Here is a 14874-nt window from a genome sequence, read left to right as displayed (position 1 = left end):
CCTGTGCTTGTTTTTTTTTTTAACAAGTCGTTCATATAATATTTCTAGAAAAAAAGTGTGATAGGAAGGCACGCAGTTATTTTAGGCATAATTCTTATCCAGGTTCTTATCCAGGTTTTACTTTTCTGTTCCAAGATAAGATATAAAATATTTTCTTTTATAGAATAGAATAGAATATTTATTCAACCAATTTGGGCCAACAGTGGAGCATAAAGATGAACAATGTCCGAAATCATAGTCATAAATAACAATAAACAGAACAAAACAAACAATTGTATATTGAACTATAAAAAATATAGAAATATTTAATTTATAGATTAAAACAATACATACACAGTTCGACTTATCTATTAAATCTGACAAAGTGAAAGTAAACCAAAGTCCAAACCCAAACTGTCAGCTTTGAGCAAAACTGTTTGTCAGATTCTAGGAATGTAAAATTTGGAGAATATCAGTCTCAAAATGCTAAAACCAATCCGTATTTCTCATTTGAAATTTGTAAAAAGATTTGTTCTCAGTGTTACATCTGAGACGACACAAAACGCTTCTGTAACAACATTAAGCGGCTCTCAGAAGTTTAAAAGTAGTTTCAAAATTATTGAGGACAACACTCTTGATGTGGATGATACAGAAAGAAACAGGAACAAGTACAAGTTGCTGTTAGAACAATATTCTAAACATGTTGATCTTGCAAAATCGGGAGGCGGAGAAAAAGCAGTTGAAAGACATACTGTGAAACAAAAGAAATTGCTAGTTACAGACAGACTCCGTTTGCTTCTAGATGATGTAAACGATTTTCTAGAATTGGCATTGTCAGCAGGACTGGGGATGCCTTATGGGGATGTTCCTCGTGCAGGAATAATAACTGGTATGAAACATAACCTGTCAAAATATCGCGGCGTTATATGCTGAATTGCAAAAATCATTCTCTAATATTGATTAAAAAAAAAATTAAGGTCTTCAAGAAATAAGATACTTTTACTCAATTTTTAGGCCTGTACTCTCAATATATTTTAGGTATTGGCAGAATTCATGGAAAATTGTGTATGATCATAGCCAATGATGCTACTGTAAAAGGAGGAACAATATATCCTGTTGCTCTTAAGAAGCAATTACGAGCACAGGAAATAGCAGAGCAAAATCATCTACCTACCTATTATGTAGTTGAGTCAGGTGGAGCATTCCTACCTCTACAGGTAAATCAAGTTTTTAGTTGTAAATTAGTTACTGGAGAAAAAAAAATCACTGAATAGATGTCTATCATTTGAAATGCTAAGAGAATATGATGCTGGGTATAAAATAAAATAGATGGGAAAAGAATTACCAGTATTCATATAAATGCATTGTTTGTTTTCCAGTCAGAAATTTTTTTACCAGGGGGAAGAACATTTTATAATGAAGCAGTAATGTCTTCACAAGGAATACCTCAAGTAAGTCAAAGGACTCATTTTCTGGGTTGAAGTTTGTATTTCATACTGAGTAATCAATAGGTTTTTTTTTGCATCATTACTGAAATGATTTTGTAATATTTAGTTGGCAATAGTTTGTGGAAATTGCACAGCTGGGGGAGCATACATACCTACAATGGCAGACGAAGTTGTGATGATTCACAAACATGGCACTATTTTCCTTGGTGGTCCTCCACTAGTCAAGGCTGCAACTGGAGAAGTTATCAGTGCAGAAGAACTAGGAGGGGCTACACTACACTGCAGGTATGGTATTGTATGCTGTACACTTGAGGTAAAGAAAGGGGTAATTCTGAAGGGTTCTATTTTTGAAATATGCTTTACCTTTCTGCATACAGATGTATTTCACATTTTAGGACTCTTGTGCTCTATTTATGGACCTTTTTTGGTTGTGAAAATATAAACCAAATCTGCACAGATCATAGGGGCTATGCCTGTTTTGACCTCAAACTCTTCATACCCATAATTAAAGAAAGGAATTCTAATCCTGAGCTATGGTAGATACAAAATTACCCTGTCACATCAAACACTAAAAAAAAAAAAATCGAAAAAATGTTTTAAACGCATAATCTATAGGTTGCCTTACATAGAGTTTTAACTTCATCCATGCTGAATTCCAATTTAAGTCACTGGTCCTTAAAATAGCAAAGATATACATCATCATTTACTTGATTTCACCAGTTTATTTTTACTCAGACATTTAGTGGTCCAGGGCACCCAATGGGTTATCACCTCTGACAGCAGCAAAATTACGACAAGATTGGCCATTTTCATAGCTAATGTTTAAACTAGATTTCATTGATATTCTCAGCCATCTAATCAGATCATAGGCTTTGTATCATCAAAAAATGGCTGATCTTGTCTGTAGTCGATGTTGTGGAATAAATGACCCTAGAGAACTATAGTTAAGTATGAGGGCTTAAGTAGCATATCTTACATGTGTAATTTTAATTAGGTAATACATGTAGATGCAAAATCTTTCCCAGTTTTCATAATTTTGCTGCTGTCAGTAGGGAAAACTTTTGGGTGCCCTGGACCAGTAATTTCAGGAATGATATAAAATAACTTTGCTATTTTAAGAACCTGTGACTTAAAATTTGGCACGCATGAAGTTAAGAAATTACATTATGAAAGGTGACCTGTAGATTATGCCTTTTAAAAAGATTTTTTAAATTTTTTTAGGCTTTTGATGTAATGCGGTACGGTAATTTAGTATCTTGATCAGAGTTCAACACCTTTCTTAATTATGAGTACGAAGAGTTTGGGGTCAGAAAGGGCTTAACCCCTGTGAGACAGATTTATATTTTTGTGTATCATACTGTTGTTGCTCTCTGACAGTGTGAGTGGCTGTACAGACTATTTTGCAAAGGATGAACCTGAGGCCTTTGAAATGGGACGAAACATTGCAGAAATACTCCCCTCCCATAGTTCATGTACGTCTGATTCCGATCCACCACTGTATGATGCAGATGACATTCCAGGCCTTATTTCTCCAGAAAATAACATTAATATTTACCAGGTAACAAGTAATAGAATTGTGGACCATCATAGCCAGTAAATCTATGATTCTTAAATCGAATATCTTCTCAAGCCACGGTCCAGAGTCTGCTCGATCACATCACATCTGCTTGATCGCATAAAGTATCATAATTTTGAATAATCATGCCTTATGTGTGATGTCTTGTTATAAACCAATGAGAATAATAATTGTTTATATTGCAATTGAATTTAACGATAAACAACAAGTGTTACGTAAACTGCTACTGGATAATGAAAGGTCCCATCAAAGATTATTTTCCGAGTATGCTTCACTCGCATTGATAAATATTTTATTTTGAGCTACAAAATCTTCTTGTCTTATTCAACCATGGCCAGAATGGGAGAGGATTGTAAAATATGGCTGAGGTTTGTGATGATGAAATCTGCACTGCATTTACATCTTTTTTTATAAAAAAGAAAGAAACTTACTTAATACTGAAACAGTGTAGTAAAGGATTGATTTAATATGGATAATATGAAACACTTTATTTTGGCACGGTTTGTTCCTATCTTCTAGACCAAGTATATTGTTCTTCAAACACACACACACACACACACACACACACACATACAAACTGGAAAAAATCAGTCATCCTCCTAGACTTTAGGATGAGTACAAAATTTTACAGAATACATGAGGAAAACAAAAAATTTGCTAAGGTGATAAGTGATACAAGGGAATACTTTAATATAAAAATCACCTAAATTAGTTCCAATGATTGTAAGATTCATTTTTGGGGGTGGGGGGTTAAAGAACACAGTAATTAGGATGTGTGTTGTTGTCTTGGGATTTTCCATTCTAATTGTCAAAATTCTGCATTTTTTTTTTATTTGAATATTTATAAATAATATTGTTGTTTTGCAGATCATTTCAAGAATCACTGATGGAAGCAGATTTAGCGAGTTTAAGAAAATGTTTGGTCCTTCACTTGTCACTGGATTTGGTTATATTCATGGGTAACTCACTTCTTAATGGTTATTTAGGATCATCGACCAACCTATACACAAACATAGATGCATAATTCATCTTTGAATTCATTTTAGAATTATTAATTTCAGCTCTTTAAAAAAAAAAAAAAGCAAAATATTTTAAAATTATTTAGGAAATAAATATAAATCTAGAAGTTTTATTTTTTTTCCCCCTGATCTTGAAATACACTCCATACTTTCCATCTGAAAGCTTTTTAGCAATTTTTGTTAACTATACAATAAAACTTGGTGATAAGGAAGTCAGTGGGACCTCTGGTTTCCTTGTAACTTATATTCTTTATATCTGTATAAAAAAACAGTTAAAAATCTTCCAAGGGTTTTATAAAGCCAAGACTTCCTTATAAGTGAGTTCTTCATAACCAAGTTTTACTGTAGTAAACAGTAGAGACTAAAAGAATTGTTCTATGATGTCTTTTATCAAGGGAGATTAATCCGTAAACTTTAACTGTAGATACATTCAGAGTTTGTAATTTAAAAAAAAAAAATTAACTAGGTGTCTTGTTGGAATTGTGGGAAACAATGGTCCACTCTTTGAGCATTGTGCAGACAAGGGAGCTCACTTTGTTCAGCTGTGTTGTGAACGAGACATACCAATGATATTTCTACAGAATACTCAGGAAAAATCTGACAATCAAACCACAGGTGAAACTTTGTTAAAAATCCTGTAATCTGTAATTTAACTTAGTGTGGATTTCAATCTTCTATTTGGTACATGCGCTGGTGCTAGAACTGAAGTTGATTAAATATTTTATCATCACCAAGACGTAAAATTTAAACAACTGATATACATTTTAATTGCAGCTATCTACAAAGGTTTTATATGTACAGTAATCAGTCAGTCTTATATTCAGTTAAATCAGCAAAGTGCTAAAATAAAAGATATATTTGAACTTGAATGTCTTTGAAATAAATTATAGTTTTAACAGAAGTATATTACTTTTATTGCAGGTGAAATGTATGGTAATCAGCTGAGGGCCCATGCCAAAATGTTATCTGCAATTAGCTGTGCAAATGTTCCTATTATATCTTTCATCATTGGCAATGCTATTGGACCAACAAGTTATGTCATGGTAGGTGAAGAGATACAGTTTGCCCAGTGGAGTAAATCAATTTAAAAGTGATTAAAAAAGCAAGTGCTATTCATTATTAACACACATTTGTAGAAAGAATTGGGGCCTATCATTTTCTTTGCTTTGCAGAAACAGGACTAAATCAGATCTGATTCTTCTAAAAAGTTTTCCATTGTATGTATAGTTGACTTTAATGCTTCCTTTAAATGTCATTGTTTACTTCACAGGCAAACAGATCTATGAGTCCCAGCTTTCTGTTTTGCTGGCCTAATGCTGTTGTCTGCATGGAGAATCCTGATAAACTTACACAAGACTTGATAGAGGAAGCTCACTCTGTTGTAATTATCAAGAAATAGTTTCTATATGTATTTGAAATGATAATCAAATATTGGAAATTGATATCATCCAGTTAAAGTAAGGTTTTGTTTTATTCAATTCATATCTATGTTTCTGGCGAGATGAAGACCACAGTAAATTTAACATTTAAGAAATCTTGACTCCCTTTCCCCATAGATGCATAGGCGTCAGAACCATGATGGTGTGGGGTGGGGTTGGGGGCTAGGGGGGCTTAGCCCTCCACCTTTTTTTGCGAAGATAGACATATAGGCATCGAACATTGGGGCTTAGCCCCCCAAACATTTTTTGTTGGTTTAGCCCACCCCAACTTTTAATTTGCTTCTGACGCCTATACATGTATGAATGGTAAAATCAGTCAAAGAAAAATTTATTTTTGCAGAAAGGGAAAGATTTGGATATGTCTAGCATCTCACAAAAAGTCAACATGGAGAGCTCCTCATTTTACGCTGCCTCGAGAGTGTGGAATGATGGGATAGTTCTGCCACAGGACACAAGAAAGGTCAACATCTAATACTACATTCACCTACTGAGGATACTCTTTCTTAAACAAGAGGCCCATAGGCCACAGTGCTCACCTGAATAACTTTGACCTTGCTGTTTTTCACCTGATTTCCCCCCTTGTAGTACTTATTGTGGCCCCACCCTACCCTAAGGAGTCATGATTTGAACAATTAGAATCTACACTACTCCAGGATGCTTCCACTTAAGATTCAGCTTTTCTGGCCCAGTGGTTCTTGAGAAGATTTTTTAAAAAATTAACTACATATTTCAATGTGAAAATTGGATTTCCTTTTGTGGCCCCACCCTACCCCCAGGGGTCATGATTCGAACAATTTAGAATCTACACTACCCCAGGATGCTGCCACTTAAGTTTCAGCCTTTCTTACCCAGTGGTTCTTGAGAAGAAGATTTTTAAAGATTTTTACTATATATTTCAATGTAAATGTAAAAATTGGATTCCCTATTGTGGCCCTGTCCTACATCCGGGGGGCATGATTTGAAAAATTTAGAAACTACACTACCCCAGGATGCTTTCACATAAGTTTCAGACTTTCTGGCCTAGTGGTTCTTGAGAAGAAGATGATTTTTAAAGATTTTTACTACTTATTTCAATGTAAAACTTGGATTCCCTATTGTGGCCCCGTCCTACATCCGGGGGTCATGATTTGAAAAATTTAGAAACTACACTACCCCAGGATGCTTTCACACAAGTTTCAGCCTTTCTGGCCCAGTGGTTCTTGAGAAGAAGATTTTTAAAGATAAGATTTTTTTCTGCATATTTCAGTGTAAAACTTGGATTCCCTATTGTGGCCCCGCCCTACCCCCGGGGGGTCATGATTTTAACAATTTAGAATCTACACTACCCCAGGATGCTTCCATATAAGTTTCAGCTTTTCTGGCCCAGTGGTTCTTGAGAAGAAGATTTTTTTTAAAGATTTTTCTTATATATTTCATTGTAAAACTTGGAATCCCTATTGTGGCCCCACCCTACCCCCGGGGGTCATGATTTGAACAATTTAGAATCTTCACTACCCCAGGATGCTTCCATATAAGTTTCAGCTTTTCTGGCCCAGTGGTTCTTGAGAAGAAGATTTTTTTTTAAAGATTTTTCTTATATATTTCATTGTAAAACTTGGAATCCCTATTGTGGCCCCGCCCTACCCCCGGGGGTCATGATTTGAACAATTTAGAATCTTCACTACCCCAGGATGCTTCCATATAAGTTTCAGCTTTTCTGGCCCAGTGGTTCTTGAGAAGAAGATTTTTTAATGACCCCACCCATTTTTTGTCTTTTCTTGATTATCTCCCCTTTGAAAGGGGCCTGATCCTTCATTTTTAATAATTTAAACTCTCCTTCACCTAAGGATGCTTTGTACCAATTTTTGTTAAAATTGGCATAGTGGTTCTTGAGAAGAAGTTGAAAATGTGAAAAGTTTACAGACGGACGGACAGACGGACGACGGACAACAGGTGATCAGAAAAGCTCAATTGAGCTTTCAGCTCAGGTGAACTAAAATTTAGAGAATAATTTACTAAAGCCATTATTTAGTTGAGAAATAATTTTTTGGGGGGGGGGGGGGGGGGGTTCTGACATATTCTCTCAAGTCTGATTATGAACATTCTGGCAAATTTCATTGATTCAATCATTTAAACTTTGGTAGGTCAGAATATCACCATGCACAGAAGTAGTTAAGTCTTATGAATGATTACCTATGCTATTCTTTAAGGTGTCGATAAAGAATCAGTAGCAGAAATAGAAGCATTATGTTAAGTTATCATATTTGTAAAATCAGGAGTAGTGAAATAAGATTCTAAGCATGGCTGGTATAAATGGTTGGGATTCATAAAATAAGTATGCTGTCTGAAAAATACACTTGCATAGTAAATTTTTCACAGCAGTAGATTCCACACCCCCCCCCCCCCCCCCAATCCCCTAAAAAATGAAAAAGAAATGTCATCATAATTCTAAATTTCCCTCTATTTCTCACTTGTGATAATAAAGGTGATCACCTGATGAACTGAGCATATTTTTGCAACAAAAATATCTTAGTTTTTGACAACATGCTGGTACTACAGCTGAAAGAACTGTATTTTTTTCCTTTAATTTTCAAAACACCCATATTTTTATATACATATACTTCTTTTTATCTCTCATATTCTTTGCACAAATATATTTTGAGCTGTTATTTTTCACTGACCATACTTTAGCAATTTCCTACTAAAGGAGATGGGTGAACATGACATGCGATAAGCCTATAGTGTGACAAACATCAAGATGAAAAATTAAATTTCAATTATATCAAAATTTTCCTTGATATTTCGTCTAACATTAAAATATACTTTATGTAAAATCTCTACAATTTGCAGAAATCCCTCAAAGATTGAAATTATTTGCCTGTGAAATATTAGACACACACTAAAGAGGGCAAAAAGAGTCATTTTCTCATACTATAACACTATTTTTCGATATGAGTGGGTCTTCGCTCCACCTTTTTGAAAGTTAATCCTCGAAGTTTGCATAAAAATATACATTTTTTAGTTACCAAAAATATGGAGCAATGACCCACTATACCTTAAAAATATACTTTTATGACATAACATTCGCATCTTTTCGAGAAATACTTGAAGTCCATTAAGTCAAGGGTCACATCACAAACATGATTTAAATGCCACTGTTCGTCAGGACTTGTGTAGTCTTGTGGTTAGCGTGCTAGTCTCGAAAGAAAATGATACTCAGGATTTTTATTGCTAGGGTTCGAACTCCACGAATACCACATTAATTTTTTTAATAAAAGAATAAATTTTGCCGAGAAAATTTTCCTCAGAAAAGTTTTGTTTATCGCAATTTCATAAACTTCAATAATGAGAACTTGAGAACTTTACTCTAAAGGCTAAATTCACAAACTGAACATGATTCTTATATATCTGAAGCTATAGGCTTTCTGCATGCTATGTTCACCCATCTCCTTTCTTTAAGTTAACTTTCTTAAAATCTGGATTGTCTTAATTTGTTGTGTCTTTTTTTCTGTTTCAGGTCATTAGACAGTCCTTAGAAGCTGTAAATGCTTACAGACACAGAACTCAACCTAAAGCTCAAATCATTAGAATGTAATAGTACAAGCTAGCTGTGATTTATACATCATTTTCATGTCTACAACAGTTGTGAATCTAGAGAGATGTAAACATTAACAAAATTAATGTAGGAATCATTAAAAAATTCATCTGTAAAACATGTGATTATTTTATATTTAAACAAGTACTTTTATACATATATATAAAATCCAAGAACCTGACTTGTGATTTATTATTTAACACTTTACAGGCAGGGAGAGGTTACAGAGGTTGCTTTGCTCAAGAGTTAAAAGTTCAAAAGTAGCTAAGATTTGTGATGCTGAAACTCTTTCATACGGAAGTCAAAATTTAAATGAACTGGTGTTTGTGAAATAAGTACACTGTGACTTGGGTGGGTAATACAGATTGATCCCCCCCCCCCCCCAAAAAAAAGAGAACATCCCAAGAGCTAAATTAAGTTCCATCCAAAGGTTGATGACTTTGCAAAGAGTGAACATTTGTTGGTGGATAAAACTGAAGTAGTACACCTGGCAAAGTAGGCCCATAGTAACGGGGGGGGGGGGGGCTTTTGCTGTAGTTTTAAGATGAAAATTTTCATCGATATGTCGCTTGCCCCCCCCCCCCCCCCCGTTTTTTTTTTACCTCCACCACTTTTTGTTGCTGAGGGAAATTCTTGTATTGATAAAAAAAAATTACCGAAAAGTTAGAGAAAGATCTCTAATTCAATTCCAACTCTTATCTGGGTAAATGCAAATCGATCGATGTAGCTGTTTTATCGGAACGCAATACTTTGACAAGTGAAGACTTTTCCTTGGTAAAAAAAAATCTAGATCCGTACCTCCTGTTTTCAGAGAAATCATGACAATGAAACTTCAATACATTACAAATCCCGATACTCTTAAGTACATGTTCAGGATAAAAGGGTGTTACTTATTCATTCACCCTTATTATCTACTTGTTCTGCATACGTAAGTGATTGCGTACATACAGAATTACTATTACTCAATTACTATAATCTTGTTTTCACGGTCTGTTGTCGTGGTATATTACGGATGACTAGTTAGGACGGATATTGTCGTTTTAAACTCCTTAATCAGCTGTGTGTACCTTTTGCTTGTTACATTCCTGTTGACCCAGATGGTGACGAAGACGACCTTATTTCCAGGTATGATAAAGGCTTTTTTTTTTTAAAGTTTCTTCTAAATACCGTAAAATTTGCAACTGCAATATGCATTATAATTAGAATAACTTGTTAAATGTTTGAGTGTGAAGTCGGAGGTTAGATATCTATGAATGTGTCTGATCAAGTCCCTATATCATTTCTGAAGCATTTATTGCCATCTGCATTAAATTACCGGCGGGCAACATACTGATCAAATTGTAAGGAAACGTGTAAACTATTGGAGTTTCTTTTGGTCCAGATCAGCGAAGCATTGAACTCTTTTGTTCCATGATTGTATCTAACCATGCTAACACAGTACAAGTACTACATGTAGTAACTACATTAAGCACATTCTATTTATAAGTAATAACTACTGTACAGTCTTCGAGGAAGAGAATTAAATTCTACTTAAATTAAGTGAATAAGTATACACCATTTTTTTTTTCTTGAAGGCCCTCCGTTCTTGCCGAGGTGATATTAACGATAATATCAGAATGTAAGTAAAACGTAATGGATGAGGAGAAGACAAAACAGATACGACCGAGTCATCGTCTAGAACTGCGAGTCAAAGGTCTGGTCAACAACATCAGAGAGGGGTAAGCATGAGGAAGGCTGAAGTATTCTCTCTCTCTCTCTCTGTTCGTATATCAACTTGAACTTAAAAATAGAACGCTGTGCATAATCTTCCTTTCTGGTCAGCAAATTTTCTATTGGACCATGAATCATTGCCTTTCTATTTACAACTTTTCATTAAACTGAATCTATTTAAATATCTTCATTCTGTTCAAGTCGTTTGAGCTTCAAAAATTGCCGAATGCCGACATGCACATCGACTTTATGAATAGCAAAACAAATACCCTTCTGTTTAGTCTGCAAATTAAGCAAATATAAAAACAAAAGATAATGACCTTTTAACAGTGAATTTAGTTAGATAAATACAAATACTGAGTAGATTCCCCTACTTATATTGGCGGCGGATCATTAATGTTTCCTCGTTATGGGTTATTTTCGGATTTCACTTGCAAGTTTTAGGTCTTGCTAAATAAATAGTTAAAACTACAGTTTTACTTTCATTTAAATTTGAAGTGATGAAGCATTCATTAAATTTCTGTTTCAGGCCTTACATCACACACAACTACCTAGCAAGTCACGTCAGGTTTCTGAAGAAAGTGAATGAAGAGGAAAGTCACAATGTATACCGGGTGCTGCCCTTTGGGGGGTCATTCAATTCTCGGGGGGATGTCGTAGCCCTCCTGGTGTGGTACTTTATGCTGATCTACGCAATAACCGCTATACCTGTAAGTTCACGTTACGTATGACCAATACAAAGCAAAAGTAGGCAGTTTCCGAGGCAAAATTAAGCAACTAGGTATTGTGATACTCTATAAGATATATATCAAAAAAAAGAGAAAATCAGCTTGAAAAAAAAACCCTTTTCAGGTGTGTTATAAGGGAGTACCTAAACTAGGATTACTTGAAATCATCTCGGGTTTAAAAGCTGTGTCTTGATGCCCTGACAGCAGTCATATTTTAGATGGAACGCTCATAAATATGGTTTTTTTTTTAAATGAAGCACATCAAAGTCGGAAGGTATCGCATGAAATGTAACAGGATACAATTTCACAAAAAGAAAAACAATGTTTGCATGCAAGGGTTTCTGTATATGTAATATCATGGAAACAAGCATAAAAAACCGTGTTTAGAATGTAAATTTCAATTGTAGTATTTGAAGTCTTTTAAAAACAACACACACAAATATATATTTTTAAATACATATTTTCCACACTTAAATGTTTTCTTAAGTGATATCAACCATTTGATTTCAGAAAATTCTATTTAAAATGCTGGAGATGTCTCTCTGTGTAGCCGATTTCTGAGCTGAAATAATTGTGCATAAAGGCTTTCTCTTTTTTTGTTGCAATACAGTTCATTAAATCCTACTATGTTAATGTATTCAAAATTTTCTTGTTGAAAACTGGAAACCTAACACCCCAAGTGGCAACCCCTCATGAAATGACTATGCATAAAAACTTTCATCTTGTGATTGCCTGTGTCCCCCTTTTTTACACATAGGGTTTCGGAATCTGGACTTTTTTTTGGCCTGTCGAAGCTTAAGATTTTTCAGTTTAAGTGGTTAGTTATTTTCTGAGCTGTCCCTTTTCGATAACGATGCTACCTTCCTATTGTAGCATAACTGTAACTATGCCAGTTAGCATAGTATTTTTGTTTGCTGTTAATAGGAGTTATGGTCAGTGTGCCTCTTTCTGGACAACTGTACTATTAATTTAACATCTTTATTTTAGCTTGCCTTTTACTTTGAGGACCTTTATATTTCAGCTTGCCCGTTACTGTGAGGACCTTTATATTTTAGTTTGCTCATTACTTTGTGGACCTTTATATTTTAGTTTGCTCATTACTTTGAGGACCTTTATATTTTATCTCACCCATTACTTTGTGGACCTTTATATTTTATCTCACCCATTACTTTGAGGACCTTTATATTTTATCTCACCCATTACTTTGAGGACCTTTATATTTTAGCTTGCCCGTTACTGTGAGGACCTTCATATTTTATCTCGCCCATTACTTTAACTGTTTGAGGACCTTTAAATTTCAGCTTGCCCGTTACTGTGAGGACCTTTATATTTTAGTTTGCTCACTACTTTGTGGACCTTTATATTTTAGTTTGCTCATTACTGTGAGGACCTTTATATTTTATCTCACCCATAACTTTGGGGACCTTTATATTTTAGCTTGCCCATTACTGTGAGGACCTTTATATTTTAGTTTGCTCATTACTGTGAGGACCTTTATATTTTAGTTTGCTCATTACTTTGAGGACCTTTATATTTCAGCTTGCCCGTTACAGTGAGGACCTTTATATTTTAGTTTGCTCATTACTTTGTGGACCTTTATATTTTAGTTTGCTCATTACTTTGTGGACCTTTATATTTTAGTTTGCTCATTACTTTGAGGACCTTTATATTTTATCTCACCCATTACTTTGTGGACCTTTATAATTTATCTCACCCATTACTTTGAGGACCTTTATATTTTATCTCACCCATTACTTTGAGGACCTTTATATTTTAGTTTGCCTGTTACTGTGAGGACTCTTATATTTTAGTTTGCTCATTACTTTGAGGACCTTTATATTTTAGTTTGCTCATTACTTTGAGGACCTTTATTTTTCAGCTTGCCGGTTACTGTGAGGACCTTTATATTTTAGTTTGCTCATTACTTTGAGGACCTTTATATTTTAGCTTGCAAGTTACTGTGAGGGCCTTTATATTTTAGCTTACTCATTACTTTGAGGACCTTTGTATTTTATCTCGCCCATTGCTTTAAGGACCTTTATATTTTAGCTTGCCCATTACTGTGAGGACCTTTATACATGTATATTAATTTGCTCATTACTTTGTTGACCTTTATATTTTATCTCACCCATTACTTTGAGGACCTTTATATTTCAGCTTGCCTGTTACTGTGAGGACCTTTATATTTTAGTTTGCTCATTACTTTGAGGACCTTTATATTTTAGCTTGCCTGTTACTGTGAGGACCTTTCTATCAACATTTGTAACATCATCATTCTTGCCACAATGGTTGTATATCATCTTACAGCTATCCGTCTCATCTTTTCCAATGTCAAGAAACTCAAAGCCATGTGGTGCACAACACTAGTGAGTATTATTAGAATCAAATATTACAGTGGTCCACATTCTCGAGTTTCACTTACATTTTTAATGTGCATTAAAATAAAACACTCATTTGCAGACAACAGCAGAAAAATATCTTGGACTGCAAAATTACTTCATAGATGTAACAACTGATAATGCTAAAGAAATACACTGTGTAGCCACTAAACAGAGACAGAAGATCATACAGAAAATGACAAACAAAAATAGTAACTAGTTATAATGTTAATAAAGCTCTAAAGATGAAACGGGCAGATCGTAAAGTATTCATATTCAATACAAGGAAAACTTGATTGTTGTGATAAAATAATGGCTTAGTAAATGGACAATTTTCACTAAAACAAACTGGCTGTGAATGTTTCATGTATCAATGTATTAACTGTGTGTATTTATAGGTAAGCAGGTGGTGGTCATGTTGATGACATCTTCATACCTGCGCAGTCGCCTGAGGGACCCCGTGATATGTCTGTCTGTGATGGCTATCTTTTGTCTGATCGGCCTGGTTGTCCAGCTGGAGACTCTGCGGGTGGTGGCTCACAATCATGCATGACGTTGCGATGTATGGAGACGTACTGACTGTGATATCTCTGTGTCCCTTCTCCACGGTTGACCCTAAGACCTTGGCGCCAGGGAATTTCTCCGCCCATAATGACGTAATCCCCTGGTTATTCTGGTATCCACCCTCAACCCACTGTTAGGGGAGGAATGCCAGACCCCCATCTACTTTTTTAAAGTCCCCTATTATTTCAATTCTTAGAGACAACCCTGCTTCTCATACACATTTACGAATAGAAATCCTTAATCCTGGTGCTACTTATCACTGACACTGTATACAGTTACATTGCAATAGCAATAGTTCTATTTTATGAAAAAAAATTGTTTGTATACCAGTGCATATATTATATATAAAGATTGGCATTGTTGACAGCTTATAAAGCTTTATAAATATTTTACTTGTTATAATTCATCTTCTAAAAAACTAAAATAATATACTGTGAGTTTGTTTACTGCTTATTTTTT

The 14874-nt window shown here is 34.8% G+C and overlaps 2 protein-coding genes across 2 annotated transcripts; both read left to right on the top strand.

Moving 5' to 3' along the window:
- Positions 1 to 403: 403 nt before the first annotated feature.
- Positions 404 to 9216, top strand: LOC133178376 (methylcrotonoyl-CoA carboxylase beta chain, mitochondrial-like). Its single transcript, XM_061313108.1, has 11 exons — positions 404 to 868; positions 1018 to 1196; positions 1359 to 1430; positions 1534 to 1712; positions 2805 to 2985; positions 3871 to 3962; positions 4489 to 4637; positions 4944 to 5065; positions 5293 to 5403; positions 5802 to 5921; positions 8958 to 9216. The coding sequence occupies exons 1-11, from the start codon at positions 463 to 465 to the stop codon at positions 9033 to 9035; spliced, it is 1689 nt and encodes a 562-aa protein (XP_061169092.1). The 5' UTR covers positions 404 to 462; the 3' UTR covers positions 9036 to 9216.
- An 858-nt stretch (positions 9217 to 10074) lies between these two features.
- Positions 10075 to 14852, top strand: LOC133205823 (uncharacterized). Its single transcript, XM_061341711.1, has 6 exons — positions 10075 to 10160; positions 10610 to 10753; positions 11275 to 11455; positions 13699 to 13839; positions 13934 to 14063; positions 14250 to 14852. The coding sequence occupies exons 2-6, from the start codon at positions 10668 to 10670 to the stop codon at positions 14402 to 14404; spliced, it is 693 nt and encodes a 230-aa protein (XP_061197695.1). The 5' UTR covers positions 10075 to 10160; positions 10610 to 10667; the 3' UTR covers positions 14405 to 14852.
- The last annotated feature ends 22 nt before the right edge of the window (positions 14853 to 14874 follow it).

This window comes from Saccostrea echinata, unplaced genomic scaffold, assembly GCF_033153115.1.
Source record: "Saccostrea echinata isolate AGI-Se365-2 ecotype Australia unplaced genomic scaffold, CSIRO_AGI_Sech_v1 ptg000002l, whole genome shotgun sequence".
NCBI lineage: Eukaryota > Metazoa > Mollusca > Bivalvia > Ostreida > Ostreidae > Saccostrea > Saccostrea echinata.
This window is presented reverse-complemented; position numbering and strand designations above follow the sequence as displayed.